This window comes from Gossypium raimondii, chromosome 10 (assembly GCF_025698545.1).
Source record: "Gossypium raimondii isolate GPD5lz chromosome 10, ASM2569854v1, whole genome shotgun sequence".
Lineage (NCBI taxonomy): Eukaryota > Viridiplantae > Streptophyta > Magnoliopsida > Malvales > Malvaceae > Gossypium > Gossypium raimondii.
This window is the reverse complement of record NC_068574.1, coordinates 21,589,946-21,612,816: the sequence shown is the minus strand read 5'-3', so window position 1 is coordinate 21,612,816 and position 22,871 is coordinate 21,589,946. Positions and strand designations below refer to the sequence as shown.

Here is a 22,871-nt window from a genome sequence, read left to right as displayed (position 1 = left end):
TAAATATTATAAGAAAAAACTTAAATTTACCTTCCAAATCATGGTCGAATGGTTTTTAAGCTCCCTTAGGTTTTTCTTCTTATGGATGACAAGGAGATGAAGGTAAATGATAGATTTAAGATGTTTTCGCACTAACTTGGTTTATATAGTTTTATTAAAGTTTAATTAAACTAATTTAATTAACATAATCATGATTTAATTAACTTAATCTAACTTTAATCAATTTTAGTGGATTTTACCATCATCATCCACTTTTTCCTATTTAAAGATGGACCCATTTTCATTTAGGACCTTTGGCTAATTGCTATATTAATCCTCAATCCTTTTGTTAATTAAAAATCTATGGCGATTGGAACTTTATATTTTAGTCTCTAAGCCTTAATTAACTATTAATTTAGCAAATTTATTGTATCAATCTTTAATACATTTTTATGCTATCCTTGTAATTATTCATATTTAATATTTACGGACTAGGTTTACGAAATGAAGTTTTAAAAGCACATTTTCGTTATCACTAAAAATTGAGTCGTTACAATAAACTTGAATTTGTAATTTACTTTTTAGGTCTTCAAATTATTATTTTCGATTTAAAAAATTTATATATTCTTTTGATTTTTAGAATTTTTATTTTTATAATTTTAAAAATTATAAAATTTTGTTAAAATTTTGACTTCTTGAAAATTATTTTGAGACTAATTTACCTATAAAGGCCCATTTCCAAGTATATTTATGGAAATGGGCCAATTTCTACATTATTTACCGGAAAGGGCCGATTTTGGAAAAACGCATCCACGTAGGAGCGTTTTAGGGTGAAATTTCAGCAAAACGCGCCCCTAGAGGAGCGATTTTGCCATGTCAGCACAAAACACGCTGACTTGGACGCGCTTTGCTGACGTGGCAAAATTGCTCCCCCAAGGGCGTGTTTTGCTCCATGTTTTTTTCCCCAACGGCTATTTTATTTTTTGACCGTTGGGGGTCCAATGGTCAAAAAGAAAAACTATAAAACCACCTCCTATTATTTCACACAATATTTCTTCAAATTTTGCCAAAAAACTCTCAAATTTCTCCTTAATTTTCTCAAAGCTCTCAAATTTCTCCTTAAATTTCTCAAAGCTCTCTTTAATTAATTATTTCCTTTTAATTTTTTTTCTAAATTAGTATTATTTTTTATAATTTCAAAAATATTTGATCGTGTTAGCAATGACCGGGGAATTAATTCGTCTCGATCATAAACATATCTCCGTCAAACAAATGAAAATGATAAGGGTTAATTTTAATTTTTGAATATTATTTAATATTTTTTTCATTTATGTAATTTTAATTAATTTGTATTTTATATTTTTCTATAATAGTCTGTAGATCGGGTGTTATAATGTTATATTCGTAATATGTCTTGTCCTCTATCACCGTTAATAGAAAATTACTTGAGGGAAGCGGGTTTTTGGCATGTGGCCACTATAGGCCGGGGGTGCAAGTTGGATCTGAAACTTATCAGCGCGTTAATAGAGAGGTGGAGACCCGAGACGGACACATTTCATCTTCCATGCGGAGAGTGTACTATCACTTTGGAGGATGTGCAGTTACAATTAAGATTACCAGTGGATGGGTCCGCACTCACGGGGTCCGTTCAATCTGCGGATTGGAGAGCCATATGCTACGATCTTTTGGGTGCGATTTCGGATAATATTTACGAAGGTCGGATCGAGATGGGCTAGTTATGAGACACATTTCCGGAGCTGGGGAATGATTCGACTGAAGTAGAAAGAATACGATATGCTCAGGTATACATCCTTGAGATGATTGGAAGTTATTTAATGTTGGACTTGTCACGAAACCTCATACATCTGAGGTGGCTACTGAAACTCATTGATTTTAGAGCAACTGGTGAATTTAGTTGGGGGTCTGCCGTGTTGGCAACATTGTACCGGGAGATGTACGGGGCAACGCCACCAAATAAAGCCAAAATCATATGTTGCCTATCACTACTACAATCATGGGCTCGGTTTTGCCTTCCATTTTTACGTCATCGAGTGAACCACCCATATATATTCCCACTCATAACGGGGTGAAATTTTTATTTGATTTTACAATTATTACAAAGATTTAAAATAAAATTGTATGCTAAAAATGTATTTAATTAGGTGGAACCATCCAGCGAGTTATGTTGGAATACCTACCGCTGTTGAAGATATACGGTTTCTATTACACCAACAGTCAGAAGCGCAAGTAAGTATTAAATAATATATATACATAAAATAGTCATTTCATATTTAGTATTTAGTATTTAGTATTTAGTATTATGTATATAACTAATACTTTTATCACGTTCATATAGTTTCAATGGACACCATACGAGGATCTAGCAATTCAGGCAGTAATTCCGGATGAATTCTTTCCAAATCAAAACATTTGGCATGTTAAGGTTCCTTTGGTCAACTATACTACTGTCGAGATGCACTAGACGGATAGACTGTTGCGGTAATTTGGATTCAGGCAACTGATTCTCGAGGCACCTGAGGTGCTCGATAAAGAGCACAAAATTGACTTACGACAAATGAATACGAATTAGCTGGTATTCTTCTCGAAATATATTGAAATTTGGAGAAATCAGTATGATCATATATCTACTCACGAACTAGTCATCGTTCCAGAGTTAATGTGTGCTCCGGGTTACATGCAACGGTTTGGAATCTATGGCAAGCCATGTTTGCTGTCGAAAGAGCAGAGGCGTCGGCAAATCCGTGTCGAAATGGAACGACGGGGCCTTTTAAATCTAATGAGAAGAGATGACGGCATGGGCCCATCAACAGCGCCTACACAATCACCAGGCCCAACGCCTCAACTGACGACACCCACACCACAGCCCCTTCAGATCATGCTAGGTGCGTATCCTAACCCTTATATGTTTCCTTTTTCCAGTTCTATGCCAGGTTAGAATGCATGGCCTGGTGCATCTCCTTTCCTGATGACTCTGACTCAACCGACGATATATAGGCCATCGTCGCTGGAGGGATCGCACGAGGCACCGTTGAGGAGCTCATCTCATTACCAATCCTCATTGCCTTATGGGATTCAAACACTTCCACCGTGGGTGATGCAAACACCTTCACATTCTTTATTCTATCAAGGTAGGTCATCCTCCCAACACCCACAGCTGGAGCAACCACAACCCCCGCTAGAAGCTGAACCAAGGAGGAATCCAACGTGTAATCGTGAACCACCCCCATGTGGCACTGATTCCGACCGGCACATACACTATTTTTCTAATATATTTATAAAAAATATTTTTATATTGTTTTATTTAATAAAATAAAAGTTGTTTTTAATATTTTAATAGTAAATTATTTTTATATTTTTAATAAAATAGAAGTTCTTTTGAATAAAATAATAGAAATAATGCAACATAGTTTCATTACAACAATTACCAACTATTTCGGTTCGGACATAATCGAATTGTATGACCTGAGTTCCTACACCATCCGCACAACTTCTGTTGGTTCGTTCTTTCCCGGATATCCATATTATTACGTATTCTACTTGAGTAAAGTCGACCTTTTGGTTTGCAACTCAATTCTCTATCCGATAACAACTTAAACAGAGTAAGTGATACAGACGGCCACTTACGTTCATCGGGGACCGGTGGGAATACGTGTCTCCACACATTGTACATGTATTCTATTTTGTACACTTCGTCGACATATCTCATGGGATCTAAACAGAGATTCTGACAAGCTGCAATTGCATGAGCGCATGGATAATAAAGTGCGTCAAACGTCCCACAGTCGTAAGTCATATTTCTCAAGTGTACACAATATTACTCGCCGATAATTCATTGGTTCACCTGTCAAACTCCGTCACACAAAACCATAGGTTGTCGCGATTGTGACACACTGTGTGCATTGTGTTGGCTCGCGCCTTTGCCTTGTTAATTTCTTGCAATACCTTCCGAAACCATACATGGCCTCCTTGTATTTGGCCTTTATAACTCGCTATCCGCTTTGAAAATAGTGCTGCCAAAAAAATATATATCTCTCGCACAACCGAGGTTATCGATAAATGACACGTTCATTTTAGAACAGTATTTATGTATTCAGCTAGGTTTATGGTCATATGACAATATCGTAGGCTACCGTCGTATACTTGTATCCACTGTTCGAAAGGTATGTTACAGAGGTAGTCTGCGCCTTGATCGTTAACTGAACCCAAAATTCCTAACATCTCATGAAAACAGTCCTTATTGATCTCGTACCCTGCTAATATAAGTTGATAGCGAAAATTACATCCCATTATTCCATTCAGAATAAATTGAATATTACAAACAAAATTATATTAATAGAGATTAAATACCCATGTTGGTCACTTGCCGTCGTTCAATGGTAAACTGATATTATCCGTAGTAGTTAGATGCAATGTGCCTTAGACAATGCCGATGGTGTGTGCTATCCATAGGCTTCTCTGTCGCTCAATTGCGGCTGGTATTGCAGTGCCTTGATCCTATATAAAGCAAATATCAAGTTGGGGGCATACATGCCATCTTAACCTAGAAAGAAAGAAATCATAGTTATCACCTGACTCCCTCGGTGTTATTGCAAACGCAATTGGAATGATTCTACCACTGCCATCTTGTGCCACAGCTAGTAATGGGTATATCTACCATACATAAACATACTGTCAATTTGTACCAATGGTTTACAGTACACAAATGCGTCCCGACATTGCTTAAAGCTCCATAATAGACGCTTGAACACTTAGCATCCACGGAGCAATTGGTCGTTGTAGTACGCAGGGATCGTACCTCTCAAGCACTTGACACCACTACCACACCTCATTATATGAAGCATCCCACCCACTCTGTATCTTTTCCAACGTCTTTTGCTTAGCTATCCAAGCCTTGCGGTAAGAGGGCGTGTACCTCAATTGACTACAAATATTGACAATTAAAACTGACACAGAAGTCCTGGGATCTGCCTTCAACATGGATAGTATTAAGCTAGCTATCATACTTGAATCGATCTTGGGATGATCTTGTAAAACATCTGTCAACGAAGTACGTTAAATAATGCAACATTAAGTAATAACATTATTATTTAAAAACCCTAAACACCCAGTGATACTGTACCGGCAACACAAGTATGTGGACCTTTGTACATTTTTATCTTTCGCAAGCCTGTCATTTTTTTAAAAGAAGCCATGATTTTCCATGAACAAGTACCGTCTTGTACTGCACACTTGGCCTCGAACTTTTCAGATTTAGATTTAACCATGTTGTAGTTAACCACGTGATTGATGCTATGTTGTTTCAATGCACCAAGAAAACTATCCTTACTGGAAAACTCCTTACCAACTTCCAATTCACTCGAATCCAATGACAAACTTGTACAGTCACGCCTTCTGTGTGGTAGATCTGGAAACTCCAACGCATCATCTGTCGATATATCGACATTATGCATGTGGGTTGGAGGCGAGTACGCCCTGAATCACGGATCTCCTTCTTCATCTGAACTCCCTTCAACGTCTTTAGGTTCGATGGAACAGGCTCCGGTTCAGAAAATAATGCAACTCCTGTACTATCGGAGTCGGGCTCTTAAGGTGGATCCATATTGGACTCATCATTCAACCCATCATCATCTGCAACGTACGAGGTCCCCTCGCCAGTGGACGTCGTAGGAAGTACATCATCCCTTCTTATGGACGTTTCATAACGTCCCCAATTAGATGTGGATTGCCAACCATTAGAAGTTGATGTCATTCCCCAATATGTATTTCCAGCATCGAACATCGACCCACCGATGTGCATGCCCTATCCACTAATCGAGTGTAGTGCAGGAGTTGTGTATTTCATACTACCACCAAACACGGGTGCTTTTGTGTTCTGCCTCCCACTAACGAAGTGTCAGGTAAGGGGTCGTGTATTCCTCTCGAACAGAAGTACATGTTGAAGTCGCAAATGTTTCATTTGGCGATGAAAATTGTACATATAACTCAAGATGGGATGATCCACTAGTGAGATGAATCTGCACCATCGCCTCAAAGCTACGACCACATTGATATCAAATGAGTCATATGTCACAGGATCAATCGAAGCACAAAATCGATACTTAATACAAGAAACCCTCATTGGCGTCGTTCCGAAAATTTTACGCCTAATTCTTTTACGAAATTCTGTTAAATCTATAGTCTAGTTAAAAACTAGTCGCGTTGTGTTCTCCGATAAAAAAAATAACGCCGTTCTCGGTGTCATGGACCTCACCATCATAGTAAATAACAACACTAATACGTTCATTCATCTTCAATTTCTATTCTGCTTAGCCTGTCTAATTTTTCTTACTGTAACTTATGCAACCTGAGAATGAAATTTGGCTCATTTATAGCCTAAGGCCAAACATGAACTACTATAGAAAAAGAGCGTCGACGTGGGAGCTTTTTTCATCAATTTTGCTGATAGTGCATCCTGCTTGAAGCATTTTTGACACTATTTGTTCGGAAACGTCTTCTCAAAATTATTTTTTCAGGAACAACTGTAGAAAAAGAGAGTCCATGTGGGAGCTTTTTTCAATAATTTTGGTGACAGTGCATCCTGCTTGAAGTGTTTTTCACACTATTTGTTCAGAATCGTATTCTCAAAATTATATTTTAGGAACTACTGTAAAAAAAAAACAAAATCCTTATTGTCAATATAATTTTCCCTAAACCCTAAACCTAAACACAATATTATTTTTAAAAAACTAAACCCTAATTTAATTAATTTTCTTAAAAACACTAAACCCTAATTTTATTTATTTATTTAAAACCCTTAAACCTCGATTTAATTAATTTTTAAAAAGAACACTAAATCCTAATTTATTTTTTAAAATTCTTAAAACCCAAAACCCTAAATTATTTTAACAAAACTCTAAACCCTACAAACCTAACCCTAAATTATTTTAACAAAACCCTAATTTTAAAACTCTAAAACCCTAAACCAAAAAACCATAGGGACTAAACATGCAAAAAGCCTTAACTTAGAAAAAACACGGAGCAAAATGCACCCCTAGGGGAGCGATTTTGCCACGTCAACAGAGCGAGTCCACATCAGCGCGTTTTGTGCTGACATGGCAAAATCGCTCCCCCAGGGGCGCGTTTTGCTAAAATTTCACCCTAAAACGCTCTTACGTGGACGCGTTTTTCCAAAATCGGCCATTTCCTGTAAATAATGCAGAAATTGGCCCATTTCCGTAAATATTCTTGGAAATGGGCCTTTATAGGTAAATTAGTCTTATTTTGAATTATTTTATATTTTTTGTTAAAAGATATCAATTTACTATTTTTCGAAATTGACAAGGATCAAAGGGATATCAATATCAATCTATTAATCGAATTACTTATTCAAGTTAACTAAAAAAATCGAATAACTCAAATATTGATTTGATTAACTCAAAATTTTAAAAAAAAATCAAATCAAATCAAGTTTTACTCACCCACTATCCCAAGTTATAATTCACCACTTCAGCTTTATCATTGATCAGGTGGTATGAAGTGCTGAATTTTAAAGCGCTAGCCAACTTCCTCAACAGAGTTCTCAAAAAATTATGAAACTTCACATCTTTAGCTGACACAAGAAACACTTTTTTTAAAATACAAATAATCAATGTGAGTAGCATCCATAGCTTTGTGACATGAAAGAAAATTCATCTTTAAAAATCGATTCGCTAATCATAACTCCTTTTTGTTCTAGGAAGTCCCAAGAGAACGTCCACACTCACATCTTCCCAAAGTAAGTTGAGAGTAGGAAGAAGTGTCTACAAACCTGTATTTTGAGCTTTCATCTTGGCTTGTTGACATGTGTTGCATTTCTCCACAACTCTAACAACATGTTTCCACAATTTTTGGCCAATAAAAATTATCTTTCACCAAATCATAAGTCTTTGGGTTTTTTACAAAAATAATATAAAAAATAAAAAATTACCAAAATGTTATACATTTTTTTATTTACCAAAATATATATAATTTTTCTATTTACCAAAATATATAAAAAAACAGAAAAAAAACCTGGACTAATTTGACAGTTCCCTGGGTGAAGGGAACACTGTTGGCGGCACCAAACAAAGGAACCTTGTTGGCGACACCAAACAAGGATTCCCTGTTGGCGGCACCACCTTAAATATTAAGGGTGGTCGGTTGGTGGGGGGAAGAAGGAGAGGGGAAGAAGAAGAAAGAAAGGAAGCAAGAAAAGAAGGAAAAGGAAAGGAGAGGAAAGAAAGAAAAGAAGGAAAGAAAAGGAAAGGGAGGAAAGAAAGAAAAATAAGGAAAGAAAAGGAAAGGGAAGAGAAAAAAGAGAAAGAAGAAGAAGAGGAAGGAAGGAAAAAAAAGAAAATAAGGTATTTTTATTATTAATTTAAGATTTTGTAATATTTGTGTGTTAAAAATAATGTTAAGTACATTTTACGTATTTTATTAATTTATTTAAGATATATAATTTTTGAGATATATTTAGCATGAAAAATTCATGGTATGCACATTATATGTTGATTAGGAATTTTTTATGAAATTGACTTAGGATGTTGAAATTAGTTTTGTTAGGAAAATAACATTAAAAGTAAAATGATAAAGAAATATATTTAAGAAAACATAAAATACGAAAAGAAAAAACGAAAATTATATATTCACGAAAGTAAGAAAATGCGAAAAAATTATATCTTTAATAAATTTTAAACATAATGCACTGAAAAGTATAAAATTATAAAATTTAAAATGACGATATTTTTAAAATAATAAAATGCGGAGAGAAAATACGAACAAATGGCCAAAATAATAGTGTATTACTAACTTTTAAAAATTGAGAAATAGTTAATACAAATATTTTAAAAAAATGTCATGAAATAATATAAAGTAATAAAATAAAAATAAAATATTTTTATTGAAAGTAATAAAATCGGAAAAAATACGAGCAAATGGCGGGATAAGGATTTTTTCTTACACCAAATAAAAACCCGTTTTTAGTAATTTTTTATTTTGGTAAATAAAATATATATATATATAATATTTTGGTATTTTTAAATATTTTATTATTTTTGTAATGTTTTATTATGGGTTTTATAAAAATAATATAAAAATAAAAATTACCAAAATATTATAACTTTTTTATTTACCAAAATATATATAATTTTTTATTTACCAAAATATATAAAAAAAGTAAAAAACAAAAGAATAAAAAAAGGAAAAAATCACACTAAATTTATAAATTAATTTTACACTAAATACACTAAATAATACGAGTAAATGGCGGGGATAATGGTTTTTTACAGTAAATTAATTTTAAAACACACTAAATTAATAAATTTAAAACATTATGTAAAATTAAAAATTAGAAATGAAGATATTTTTAAAGTAATAAAATGAGGAGAAAAATACGAACAAATGGTCAAGTAAGAGTTTTTACTAACTTTTTTTCAACTTGCGAGCATCGCAATGGCTTCATTGATTAGCAAAAAAGCCACATATCGATCACGTTAATAACGCAGATGAGTTATTATTTATTAATCACGGGTTCTATTTATTTAAAAAGGATAGACGTACAAAGAAATAATGTTATCGTAAAATTTTTTCTGTAATTTAACACTATCAGGACTCGTACCGAGTTTTAAGAGGCCGTGTGAGTGTTTTGAAGAATACTCCGGATGCACGGTTGATGCCGTACTTAGAGCTAGCCGGATTTGGGTCCGTAGCACAGATTCGGTACACCGTATTGCGCTTTGATTTATTATCTGCGCTAGTGGAGCGGTGGCGCCCGGAGACCCACACTTTTCATTTTTCGTGCGGGGAGTGCACGGTGACTTTGGAGGATGTAGCGTTGCAGCTTGGGCTCCCAATTGACGGGAGTCCCGTAACGGGAATATCTGCATTTACCGATCCGAATGCACTTTGCTATCAACTTCTAGGAGACTCACCAGGGGACGGTGAGTCATATTTTTCGGGTGTATCATTTACATGGCTGAAAGCCAAGTATGGACAATTATCAGCGACAGCCACTGAATGCGAGTTGATGTGCGCTGCTCGAGCATACATCATGCATATCGTAGGGGGAGAACTGATGCCTGATGCAAGCAACGACAAGGTGCATTTGATGTACTTGCCCCTGTTAGCTGACTTGTCCAGTGTTAGCTCCTATAGCTGGGGCTCAGCTGTGCTAGCAGTCTTGTATCGAGAGCTTTGTCGGGCGACAGATCCGAAAGTTTGCGACATTGGCGGATGCCTCTCACTTTATTGCGATCTGGCGTCAGATCGGATGCCATTTTGGCATCGGTTGACACCAACCGTATGTTTATCCACTGCTGAACAGGTGATAAAATATAACTTCTCGTTATTTGTAGTCATAATATATTGACTAATGTTACCAACCAACTCTAAACGCTATATTTATTTTTTGTAGGTGGAGTGGTCGTCCGGGTATTGGGCAGTCGTACAATGTCCCGCTATACCACCTCATGATTGAACAGTATGCCCGGGACGGGGTAAGATGCTATTCTAATATTCATGCTATAGTCATATTCATGACATCTTACTTTCTATATCTTACGCACACGTTATGGCTAATTATAACCATGTTATTAATCATACAGTTTATATGGACGCCGTACCGAACGCCAGAAATTACCGCCGTGGTACCCTCGTCTGCGTACTTGCATTCGTACATATGGTGCACTAACGCACCAATTATAAATTTCAACATGGTCGAGTGGTATCACGGGGATTGAGTGCTACGGCAGTTTGGTGCAATCCAACCTATCCCGGATCCGCCGTGTGAGGTGGGAGAAGTGCACGGAAAGAATAAGAGAGGAAAATTGGTGATAGATTGGGGAATTAAGCACCGAAAATTTGTGGCGCTGTGGAATGATCGATCTCATCGAAGACCTCAGATGGTTATGGCTACCGACTCGCAACCATCAGAAGAGTATATGTAATGGTACATTAGTTGCGGGAAGCCATATTTATACGGAGGCCAGTCGGTTGTAATCCCCCAGTACATACAGCGACATGGGGGATCGTCCACAGCGGCCGAGCATGATGCAGATCCCATGGCATATTATTCTCTGGAACCACCGGAGCCCGAGCAGGAGCCCCAGCCAGATCCGGAACAATCTGGATTTGTCGGTTCAGATAGCTATCATCCGGAATTGTCAGGCACTGACAATTTGCCGCGCTTCTCATGGCCAGAATATGCATACGACTTTGAACTATTCGGATCCTACTCACCCGGCCCATATCCGCAGCATTATGGGACTTCCTCAGATGCATCAAGTTCGTCGCTGCCGAATGAGGGACCTGCTCAAAATGATTTCCTCCCTGTTTTTACTACACCACCACCTGCGCCAAATGATAATGTCGGTCGTCGCGGGTACCCAGAACGTGACCGTCGACCTTCGAATAGGTATACCCCTAGGACTACACCATCGAACCATCAATTTTAGGGGTGTATGGCACATGTTTGTACATTAACACGTTTGTACTTTTTTGTATCAATTTAATTATTCTAATTTTTACTATCCTTCTCCCACAACGTCTTAAAATTTTTGCATTAATCCTTGCCTTCATTTCATCAAACGAGACATTTCTATTAAATCTCATTGCTGTTTGTTGCTGACATTCAAATACACATCCAACACTTGTTGTCAAGATGACTCCGTCGAAATAAACGCATACAAAAAACTTAGCATCCATCTTCAATATTTAATCTGTCAAAAAATAAACAAAATATCGTAAAACATCTTGCACGGATAATAAATAACTTAAATAAAAAAAAACTAATGTTTCAATATTCAATTTTGTACATGAAAGCCATTTAACCACTAATCCTAATAACTAACACAATAATAATATTAATAATTTTATATACAAAATAATACTAACTAAAATTATTAATAACTAACTACAAAAATAATACTAATTTTTACTAACAATAATAATAATAATAATAATAATAATAATAATAATAATAATAATAATAATAATACTATAAAATTTTTATTTTTTCGTAATATTTTGATAATAAAACCCTAACTAAAACTATTAATTTGAGTTTTATTGATTTTAATCTTAATAACTAAACTAAAACAAAAAAAAAATACAAATCATACAAAAAAATAACAATAACATAATCAAATATTTTTAAAAAAATACCTGATTTTTCTCTTCTCTTTCTCTCTTTTTCTCTTTTTTTCCGCAGCACCTCTTCTTTCTTTTCTTTTTCTTTTTTGATTTTTCTTGTTTCAGCTGGACAGAGTTCGAGTTTATAACACGAGTGGTGCCGCCAATAGGGAATCCTTGTTTGGTGCCGCCAACAAGGTTCCCTTGTTTGGTGCCGCCAACAGTGTTCCCTTCACCCAGGGAACTGTCAAATTAGTCCAGGTTTTTTTTCTTTTTTTTTTGTTTTTTTGTTTTTTATATATTTTGGTAAATAAAAAAAATTATATATATTTTGGTAAATAAAAAAATGTATAAAATTTTGGTAATTTTTTATTTTTTTATATTATTTTTGTAAAAAACCCTAAGTCTTTTCTCCACTAGAATGTCCAACAAGCCTTCCAACATGAGCTTCAATCAAGCTAACATTTTTTAGGGAGCATTTAGACGCGCAACACAAGTTACTCGTACAAGTTTAAAATTATTCGTATATTTTATTTTTAAATCGGAGGATCAAATATGTTTAAACACGTTCAAATTCACACCTTATTAATTATTATAACAATAATATTATCTACTAAGGTAAGACTTAATCAATTGATATTAATACTAAGTGATAATATGTTTTATATTTTATTATATTTTAGAATAAATACTTGTATATAAATTATAATTTAATATATTAATTAAATTTTATTTTGATACAGTTATATTTACTTGAAAATAATTTAAATTCAACACATTTTTAAGAGAGAAAACAACTTCAGGGTTTGATTTCACCAAATCTAAATCATGTTATATATTAAATCAAAATAAAAAATTTTAAAAAAAAAATAAGAAAATTGTTCCTTAAAAAATGCGGCAAATAAATAAAAAGACAAAATAACATTTAGTTGGAGTTGTAGTTTTCACCTGAAGGCGCCACCGATTGCTGGACCCCAACCCCCACGATCCATTTTATCTACTATCTTTTATTTCCCCCCCTCTTCTCCTAGATATATATGCTTTATTTTTTTATTCTTTTACTTTTTTTTTCTCTGAAACAAGGAAGGCCAAGGAAAAAGAAATTAATGCAACGGTTCCCCGCCAAACACCGCGTTAGTTAACGACGCCCATAATTGTAATCCACCGCATACCAATCGAACACATTGGCGATCCCTACAATGGTGGTGAAGACGACGGCGAATGACGTGGCCACCGAGAAGAGGACGTGCGTCGTTCTCGGAGGCCGAGGATTCTTAGGGAGATCGCTCGTTGCCAGGCTGCTGCAACTCGGAGGTTGGATCGTCCGAGTCGCCGATTCATCTTCTCACTCGCTGCTCACCGATCCTTCCGTTTCCGACTCTCTCCTCTCCAATGCTCTTTGCTCAGGTCAAGCCTCCTTTTGCCATGTCGACGTTCGCGACACATCTCAAATCATTATAGGTAAAAGCAAAATGATTCATATATTTTTTGAAAATAAAATGATTTATATATTATATGTATGTATGTATGTAAAGAAATATACGTTCAATATGCGAATATAGACCTCTTTATGTATAACCATTTCATACTTGATCAGTTATCTATTTTTTTATTATATATTTTCAAATTTAGGGTGATTTTAAGTTTATTTTAGCTGAGAAACCAGTCTGCGCTAATCATTATGTTTGCAAGAGTTAATTATTTTATTTTTTTAAAGGTTTAGCTGATCCCTTTTGCTTTCTAATGACGTTGCGATAAAGTAAAAGTAACACTAATTATATCCGCTAGTTTAACATTATTTTATTTTTAAAAGTGCTTTTAGTTAAAAAATACTTTTGAAAAAAGTTAAAATTTTCTGCTTTTACATTTAGCCAAAAAAGTGTTTTTCAAAGTGTTTTTTTGAAGTACTTTTAAAAACCTTAAAAATATTTTGTTTAACAATGCTTTTATCTTAAAAGTGTTTTTTTGTCTCCAAAGTACTTGTGAGAGAAGTAATGCTAAACTGACCTTTAGTTTAAAGAGGTGAAGTCCTGTGTTTTAGTAACTGAAATAGCTTTTCTTTTGCTACATTTGCAAAAATGTTGTTTGCTTTTAAATTCAAACGCCTTTTTTTTTTGGAAAAACAAATTTTCCAGATTTACCAGTTTTACATTGTCCTTTCTTAATTGAAATGAAGAACCTTTTGTTTTAACTTTCTTTTTATTAGAAATTAAAAATAAAATGGAAAATGGTAACAAAGATGTCTTACCGGATGATTTAGTTAGCTGGAATGAATGGAAAATTAAGGTCTATGGTACCGATATTTTGTTCCTGAGAAATACATATTTTGATAATTGAAAAGTTGAAAAAAATGTTAGAGTTTAATCAATCCTTTTTATTTATTTTTCCTTTACAAACTTACCAACGATGGACTTATGGAATTGGTATTGTTTGGTTGCAAGAAGATTAGCTAAAATATAGTAGTTTCTGAATTCTCTGTGTTAGGAAACTGAAAGATACTGATATGATGAGGAAATACATTGAATTCATAATATAGTATCTTTAGTCTTATTTTCAGTTTTAAAATTTCCTTACAACATTGAGAATGTTTGAGAAATTGACTCCGTGTTGACAATGCACCACTTGCAGTAACTAAAGGTGCAGATGTTGTATTTTACATGGAACCAACTGATTTAGACATACGTGATTTCTATAATTGTTACATGATCATAGTTCAAGGTAATGGATCTTTTCCCCCCTCTTTTGGTGGTTTTTTCCCCCCTCATTTGATATTCTAGCTTTGTAATTATATATTATATTTCTAATTGATACCCTTGTGGAGATCATATATTCAGGTGCAAAAAATGTCATTAATGCATGCCGGGAATGTAAAGTTAGACGACTTGTATACAACAGTTCTGCAGATATTGTTTTTGATGGATCACGGGATATAATTGATGGTGATTTGTCTTTCATTTGCCCGGGGAAAGTATGTTTTCTATTGCTGCAATCTGATGAAACACTTTGGAATTTGGTTACTATTTGTCGTTTGCTAACTGTCCTTTATTTTATCAACGTACCAATACAGTTTAAGGATATGCTGATTGACCTTAAGTTTCAAGCGGAAGGACTAATCAGGTTAGCAAACAATATTGATGGTCTTCTAACATGTGTACTTCGGCCTAGCAATGTCTTTGGACCAGGTGATACACGGTTTGTGCCTTTGCTAGTGAATCTAGCCAAAGCTGGTTTGGCAAAGGTTTGTGAACTGTCTCAACAATATAACTTTATCTGTATAGAGCTATAGTTTTACTACTATCTTATTTATCTGGAAACTTCCTGATTATTATCAATAGTAGCTGAAACAGAAATACAACAGCCAACCTGTAAAAACCTCTCATTTTTATCCTAACTTTTCAATTTTGGATTTATCTCACATAAGAACCTTAGTTGTTATGCCTTTTAGGTTTTTTTTATGCTTTTGGTGCAGGAGGATATCTGTTTGTAAAATTCTATTATTTCTCTTGCTCTTTTCAAAAAAAGAAAAAAAATGTCTATTTTATGTTATGATGCAACGTGGAATATTTCTATTTAATTCTCTTTACATTGACTGGGTTTCTTATTTCAGTTTATTACAGGATGCGGTGAAAATATGTCTGACTTTACCTATACGGAGAATGTTGCTCATGCTCATATCTGTGCTGCAGAAACTCTAGATTCTCGGGTGGTATCTGTGGCTGGAAAGGTTCTCCTTAAAAGTGTCATTAGATATGCAAAATTCTCTCATATTTTAATTTATATTGAATCTTTGTTTAAGGGAGATGTTCCCAATATGCAGGCTTTTTTCATCACAAATCTCGAGCCGATAATGTTCTGGGAATTTGTGTCTCTCATACTTGGAGGCTTAGGGTATCAAAGGTAAAGCCTCCTGATTTTCATAATAAGTGAAGCATGATATATCATTCACCAGCACAAGGTGCCGCTGAATTTTGCCATACCATTAGCAGCAAGGATCTTTACATAGGAATAATCTTCTTTCTTGTTTAGTAGTGGATTGCAGATGATATCTACCGTTATGGTATACAGAATCTGTTGTTATATGTTTTACCATCCTGTTTGATTTCCTTCTCTGAATTCTAGTTGCTTTAGTAAAAATTTGTGTGATTTTGTCTTTCTGCTGCATTGGTTGCTGAAGCAATAAAAATAGTCTTTCCCTTTGTTTTGATTGTGCGAGTCTTTTAATGATTTTTTGCCTAACTGAAGTTGTCAATTGTATTGCAGACCTTACATAAAGGTTCCTACTTGGATGGTTTCATGTATTGTCTCACTTCATCAATGTAGAAATGACAAATTGTACAATTACAGCGTATCACCTCACTACATGCTTCAACTAGCTTCACGCACCAGAACTTTTGACTGCTCTGCAGCTCAAAATCATCTTGGATACTCACCTGTTGTCTCCATGAAGGTATGTTTCTGCCATCTTTCTTTTAATGTAAATGCATTCTTTTCTACTAAATAATGTACCCATCATCTGTCCATTCTTTTAGCACTCCTATATTATATAGAATATTTTATTGATATTCTGTTAGCCTATTTTTTTCATAATTTATGCTGAGAGTTCTACAAAACTAGAATTCTTATTATCAGTTGATTGGCCAATGTACGTATATATTGCATTCAATTTCTTTTTCTGATTTTGTATTTTCTTTTCGTCTCTCGGTATTTTATTTCCATAATGTACTTCTTTATAGACTTGAAGCATTACTCCTTGTTTCCACTTCTGAAACATTGACCAGATTATAACTCATCAGTTGATTTCTACAGTAAATTAAACCTTCTTGGCTTCCATTTATTTTTCTGATAAGCTGTAATGCAGATAGGCAATAATGGTAGTGCTTTCTTGTTCTAGTTCCTTACTATATCCCTTGAGAGGGACAGATGGATTTGTCTTTGATGGCAAGGTAAATGGAGTGGGGTTAATTTCGCCTATTTCCTGGAACAGAACTGATAGGAAGAATGGAATTTTGTAGAATTGGGTATCCTTGTCGCTTCGTGAAATTAAAAAAAGCAAAATATAGCCTTTCAGAGTAAGTTTTCTAGCGGAATCCAGTAAAATCTTTTGTCCTTATGCAGTTATCCTCGTTCTTCCTAGTTGAGAAGCAGAAGACCATTTTCATTCTCTGTTATGCGGTTTCCACTCTTCTTACATTCCGTCCCACCTTAAGAGATAATTAATGTTAGGTTCAAACTCTAGCTGATTGAATTTAGCACATAGAAGTGTTTGATTCGAAGACTGTTACTTCTCGTTTTCTGATTACCTGGAAATAGTTTTTCAAGATCCTGCACAGAGACTGCTAGCTTTTTTTCTATCTGAAAGTTTGACGTCTTTTTTGTTTCTTGTTGCTGATAATACAGGATGGTATCAAGTTAACGATTCAATCATTCTCTCATTTAGCCAATGACTCATTTTACACGAAATACGGAAATTTTAATGAACAATCCAAAGCAGAGAAGATGCTGGGCAGCGGGATAGGTAGTCTATTATTTGATTTTTTATGCAGAACTTCATAATAGCATTCAATAGGCATTTTCTTTGAAGTTTATGTTTGGCCAAAGAATTTCAAGTGGTTTTCTTTCAATGATTGAGCACATGTTCAATTTGTTAGTATATTTTTAATGTTGGAACTATTTATTTCTTCTGATTACTATTTAGGTCACCAGTATTATACCTAACTTTCAAAGTCCAGGTGCTTTCTGATGCATGCTATGTAATAAGATTGTACTATGGGACGAATAGTTGAAATTCAATTCTTTCTTCCTTCAAATGTTGATGAAGGTTTTTGGGTTTGTAATTGTAACCAACAGGCTGCTATACAGTCCATGTTGACTTTAGTCTGAAGCCTAGGCCAACATTTCGTGGCAAACTGTACAATCAAATTAAAAACTTAAGACATTACGCTTGACTCAGCATCTTTTCCTTGGATGCATCCAAATATGCTACTGTAAATAATCGAGGCTTGATAATGCAACTATATAATGACCTTAAATTACTTTGTTTCAGTTGCAGACATCTTGCTGTGGAGAGATGAAAGGAGAACATTTGCATGCTTCTTTACTCTGGTTTTGGTATATTGCTGGTTCTTTCTCTGTGGAAGAACTTTTGCATCATCTTTTGCCGACCTTCTGCTTCTAGTTATAGTCGCTCTTTATGGACATGGCATTTTATCATCAAAGATGTGAGTATTGGTAATAATATGCTAGGTTGTCTGATGGCATTTCATTGGGCCTTTTAACTGCACCCTCAATTTGCTGAAGTTCAGCTGATCCCCATTTTTACACATTGACTGAGTTTATCTGGAACTTTAAGCAGTAGCTCAGTCCTCATTCCCGTTTTGGTTTTCCCATTTCATCCTTTTTCTTTTCCACTGTCCATGTTTTATGCCAAACTCTTCTATTAATATTATCTTTTTCTCGGACATATCTTTCTTTCCATTCCACTGTTTTGGCTAAATTGCTCTGGCTTTTCATTTTTCTTGAGGGTACTGGGGTCCGACTCATCTGTGATGCTCACACCCGAATCTGAGTAATGTAGAAATTTCCTTATGCTCCAATTTCGCATGGGCCATCAGAGTTAAGGGGATGAGAAGGGAGATTTGCTGTTGTTTTCTCGAGTTTTTATAGTTAAATAGATGCTATGCAGTACTTTTCATGTTTCCCTTTGTGCACTTTTACCATTTCTGTCAATATAACTAAATCAGGCTTTCTTCCCATACAATAAAACCAGAATATTAGATGCCGTGATTTTCCAATTAAAGAATGTGGTTTAGTTGTGTACATGGTATAGAGCACTTGACATACCAGAACATTTTTCTCTCTAAAGTATTTACACTCCCATTATCAACTTATAAACTGCAAGTTTTACTTTTCCTTCGGTAACCTGTTGAATTTGAATTTTGTAATTTCTTTATTAAATATGTTTTTCAATCAAATGCGCACTCACAAATATGCATATATAAATGTCTCTCAGTTATAACTGCCTTTGAAACAGATGTGGTTTTGCTGTTCAAGAGATACCTTCGTCTCGTTTCAAAGTCACAGAATCAGAAGCTCAACAGGCAATGACATCCATAGCACATACATGGAATAAAGGAGTACGTAGAATCAAATCGTTGGCGAAGGGAGAGGATTGGAGCAAGTTTTTCAGGGTATGTACTTTTATGGCAATTCTTTCAGCGGTTTCATGCATTTTTTAGTGTTTATTTGTTTTAAGGGCTTTTATTCTAGAACATGCAGAATATGAAATCTCCAATCTAGAACTTTTTATTATACTTGTCCTCTTGAAATCCTCCTTGTTCGGGTTAGATCTTGTTTCCTGGTGCATTCTGGTAAACTTATGTTTCCAAAGTTATTGGGTTGTATTTATATGTTCTAAAATTTTAAATCACGACCTAAGACCTCCCATACACATGAAAGGTATGAATGTTGTCATGACCGATTGACTAGATAGTCTCATTTTCTACGTAGCACCATGTCATGCTTATAATCGGTATTGTACTCTTTGGATACTCATAATTTCTCAAGATTTTGGCATCTGAAGTTGCACTTCCCCAGGTTCAAATCCAGGACGCCTCATATAAGGTTTTGCTTTTGTTGGACCTTTAAATCCAGGATTAGATTCTTTTGCAGGATTAGATTCTTTTATTAGCCTTACATGCTATGCTATTTGGGTGTGTGTGAGTGTCGAGTATGAGTATATATCTAACATGGGTATATTCAATTTTTTTGAAGTTCTTTCATGTATTTAGAGGCCCTCAGAGAATCATATCTTCTTCTCATGTTTAGATAATGTATCAGATACAAATACCTAAAAAATAATAATGAAGAGTAGCAACCTAGCTTACATGCATAAACTTTGCCCAATATTCAATGTGGATTTGCTGCACATTTTGACTCGTATCAAACTTGCCAAATAGGAAAATACACAACTTTTTTGATTGATTAATCTGTACAAACTATTCATGAGTCCATACAATGAACAATTATGGGCATAATACTAAGTTCTATGGTGAATTTTGGTTTACCTATCCAAGCTTTTCTTCATTTTCATTGAATTTCTCACTTATGCATGTAACTTGTTCAGGTTGTGATTTCCATTTATCTCTTCAAGTCGATTCAGGCTTATTCCGTGGCTGTGCTGTTTGGCAGCGGTGAGGAAAAAACTAACAAATTACTTCCACTAATAAATGAGCATTTCCTTTGGTTTAATTGTGGGTATTGACATTAAAAATAATCCGTAATGCAGTACTGGTTTTTGCCTTCACTGCATTTTTTGTTTATGATCAATATGAAGCAGAGATTGATGCATTAAGGATTCTTATCTTTTGTGGTATGGTGGAGTTAAAAGGATTGTTATTAAGGAAACTACCAGCTTCCATCTCGTCATTTTCTCAACACGACAATGTATTACATCAAGAAAAAGTTCCCGCTCGAGTAAAGGAGTGGAAATAGCCGGATCATGCTCTGGTAGTTTTTTAGTTCCATCACTGACTTGCATCAAACCTATATTGCTCAGATATAGGCATGAGTGTATGCGCCCGGCGTGGGTATGTTTAATTTTTTTCTAAATTTATTCATGTATTTGGAAGGTTCTTGAAGGATCATATGTAGTATCGGGTCATAGAAATTATTTTCCTAGAGAAGTAGTCATAGGTGCACGTAAAGTCTGTCACTTCTAAGTAATGGTTCATTTTAAAGCGAGTCAGGGATACATGCACATACGTATCTGCATCGGTAACACATACTGAGTGTACTAGAAAAAATACCTTTTTTTAAGGTAGAAAGATACTTAAAACATTTGTTTTTCGATATTTCATATTAAAAGCTTAAAGTTATCTCAAATATTTCAGCTTTATAGCTTCTTCACCATGAGGAAATGGAAACCCAACTTTAGAGCCTTGGAGGCCTCTTTTAATTCGGTGGTTGTTTGGGTAAGGCTGCCAGAGCTTCCCATAGAATACTATGAATAGGAGATACAAGCTAAAATTGCCCAGAGCATGGGTCATCTTTTCTTTGAGTCGATAATGCAACTAGTTTCGTGAGTAGGGGAAAGATTCTAGGTTTTGTATTCAAGTCAATATTGAGGATCCCCTTAGATAGTTCATAGTGATCCAAGGAAGGAAACAAATGCTACAATATGAAGGTATTGACAAGGTTTGCTTCTCTTGTGGGAGAATAGGGCACAGACGGGAATCTTGCCTTATTTCATATCCAAACCTTACTATGGGCACAAAGGATAACCTCGTTGAAAGTCATAAGAACCCTGCCGCTAGGAGCCTTAAAGAGGGAAAGGGAATGTCGAATATCAAGGCAAACAATAGTGTAAAGGCCAACGTTTCTTCTAGTGAAGAAGATGCCCTCATATAAATAGGATTATAAATGAGTTTCAGCGTACTCAAACATATATCCTTGTGCACTGACAATAATATCAATGCCAACCGAATTAAGATTCAATCAAGTTTAAATGGAGACTCAATCAAGTTTAAATGGACTTTAATTAACAATTTACAAATATGGGTAAACTTTGAGATTAATATTTTTGGACAAAATCAGACTTGAACAACAATATATATTATGAACGCGATACATAAGTTAGCCCAAACTCAGCCTAATTCATCCCAATGACACTACTAATTTTACATATTAAAAATATTATAAGAGTAGAGGATCAAATGATGGCAAATTAAAATAAAAAAGATTACCTACAAATCTTTGACATTGTTGATAAAGGCTGAAGCCCTGAGACATTAAGCGCATCAATTCAAGTTCCATTATGTGCAAATAATGTATGAGCTCCTAAATCCACGCTGTGGGGGTTTTCACCAAAATTATTCTAATTTGATTCTAGGTATTTTTGAATTATGGTTGATTTGGATGTGCAATTTCATTATGTGTAGGTTTTTTTCTAAAGCTATTCTAATATAATTTAGGATATATTTCATATCATGGTTGATTGAGATGTGTATTAATTATGATTATAACTTTAAAAATATAAAAAAGATTAAATCTTAAATTTCAATATAATAAACATATTAATACACAATGGCCTTAATTAAAGAGATGGTATGGCTCAACCTAGGAGTGAGCATTTGATCGAGTCAAGTCGAATCGAGTCAAAATATTTTAAAGTTAGTCGAGTTGACGAATCTTATTTTAGCAACCGAAATCAATTTGAAATTATTCAAATCAAATCGGGTCAAAAAATTTCGAGTCGAGTTAATAAATCCCTATTATTTATACTTTGTTGCGTTTACATGAACCGATTATTTAACTAGTAGACGAAATACAATATTATTTAATTACATAAATATAATAGTTTTGCCTTTTAACTTTATGGGTAAACATTTATCAAAACGACGTAATTTTGCCTTTTAACTTAATGGTTTTGACTTTTAACTTTAGAAAATGTAAACATTTATCAAAACGACATAGTTTTGCCTTTTCTCATAAGAATTTTCTGATACCTTGAATTGTGTAGTTCATATTCGATTTAAACCGAAAATTTTAATTTTTTATTCGAGTTGATCCGAAAAACTCGATTAACTTTAATAACTCGAACTATTTTATTCAAAATTTGAAATTTTTATCGAGTTTTTCGAATCAAATCGAATTTTGCTCACCCCTATCTTAAATTAGTTAGCATGATTGTTGATCTCTTATCATTATAATATTGAGGAAGAGAAAAGAGATGACGGAATTTGAACTCATGT

The 22,871-nt window shown here is 34.5% G+C and overlaps 1 protein-coding gene across 1 annotated transcript; it reads left to right on the top strand.

The window, feature by feature from the left end:
• The first annotated feature begins 13,114 nt into the window (after positions 1 to 13,114).
• LOC105778202 (3beta-hydroxysteroid-dehydrogenase/decarboxylase) lies at positions 13,115 to 20,996 on the top strand. The gene is made up of 12 exons (XM_012601861.2): positions 13,115 to 13,584; positions 14,752 to 14,841; positions 14,958 to 15,091; positions 15,191 to 15,361; positions 15,731 to 15,847; positions 15,941 to 16,020; positions 16,384 to 16,570; positions 17,521 to 17,638; positions 18,167 to 18,341; positions 19,154 to 19,310; positions 20,246 to 20,312; positions 20,408 to 20,996. Exons 1-12 carry the CDS (start codon positions 13,323 to 13,325, stop codon positions 20,611 to 20,613), a joined length of 1,764 nt encoding a protein of 587 aa, XP_012457315.1. The 5' UTR covers positions 13,115 to 13,322; the 3' UTR covers positions 20,614 to 20,996.
• The last annotated feature ends 1,875 nt before the right edge of the window (positions 20,997 to 22,871 follow it).

What these genes read in the sequence shown, in the direction of transcription:
- LOC105778202 (XM_012601861.2), top strand. Translation starts at nt 13,323, where the DNA reads ATGGTGGTGAAGACGACGGCGAATGACGTGGCCACCGAGAAGAGGACG. An exon ending in TTACATGATCATAGTTCAAG is followed by an intron (nt 14,842 to 14,957) that starts GTAATGGATCTT and finishes TCATATATTCAG; the next exon opens with GTGCAAAAAATGTCATTAAT. An exon ending in TGGTATCTGTGGCTGGAAAG is followed by an intron (nt 15,848 to 15,940) that starts GTTCTCCTTAAA and finishes CCCAATATGCAG; the next exon opens with GCTTTTTTCATCACAAATCT.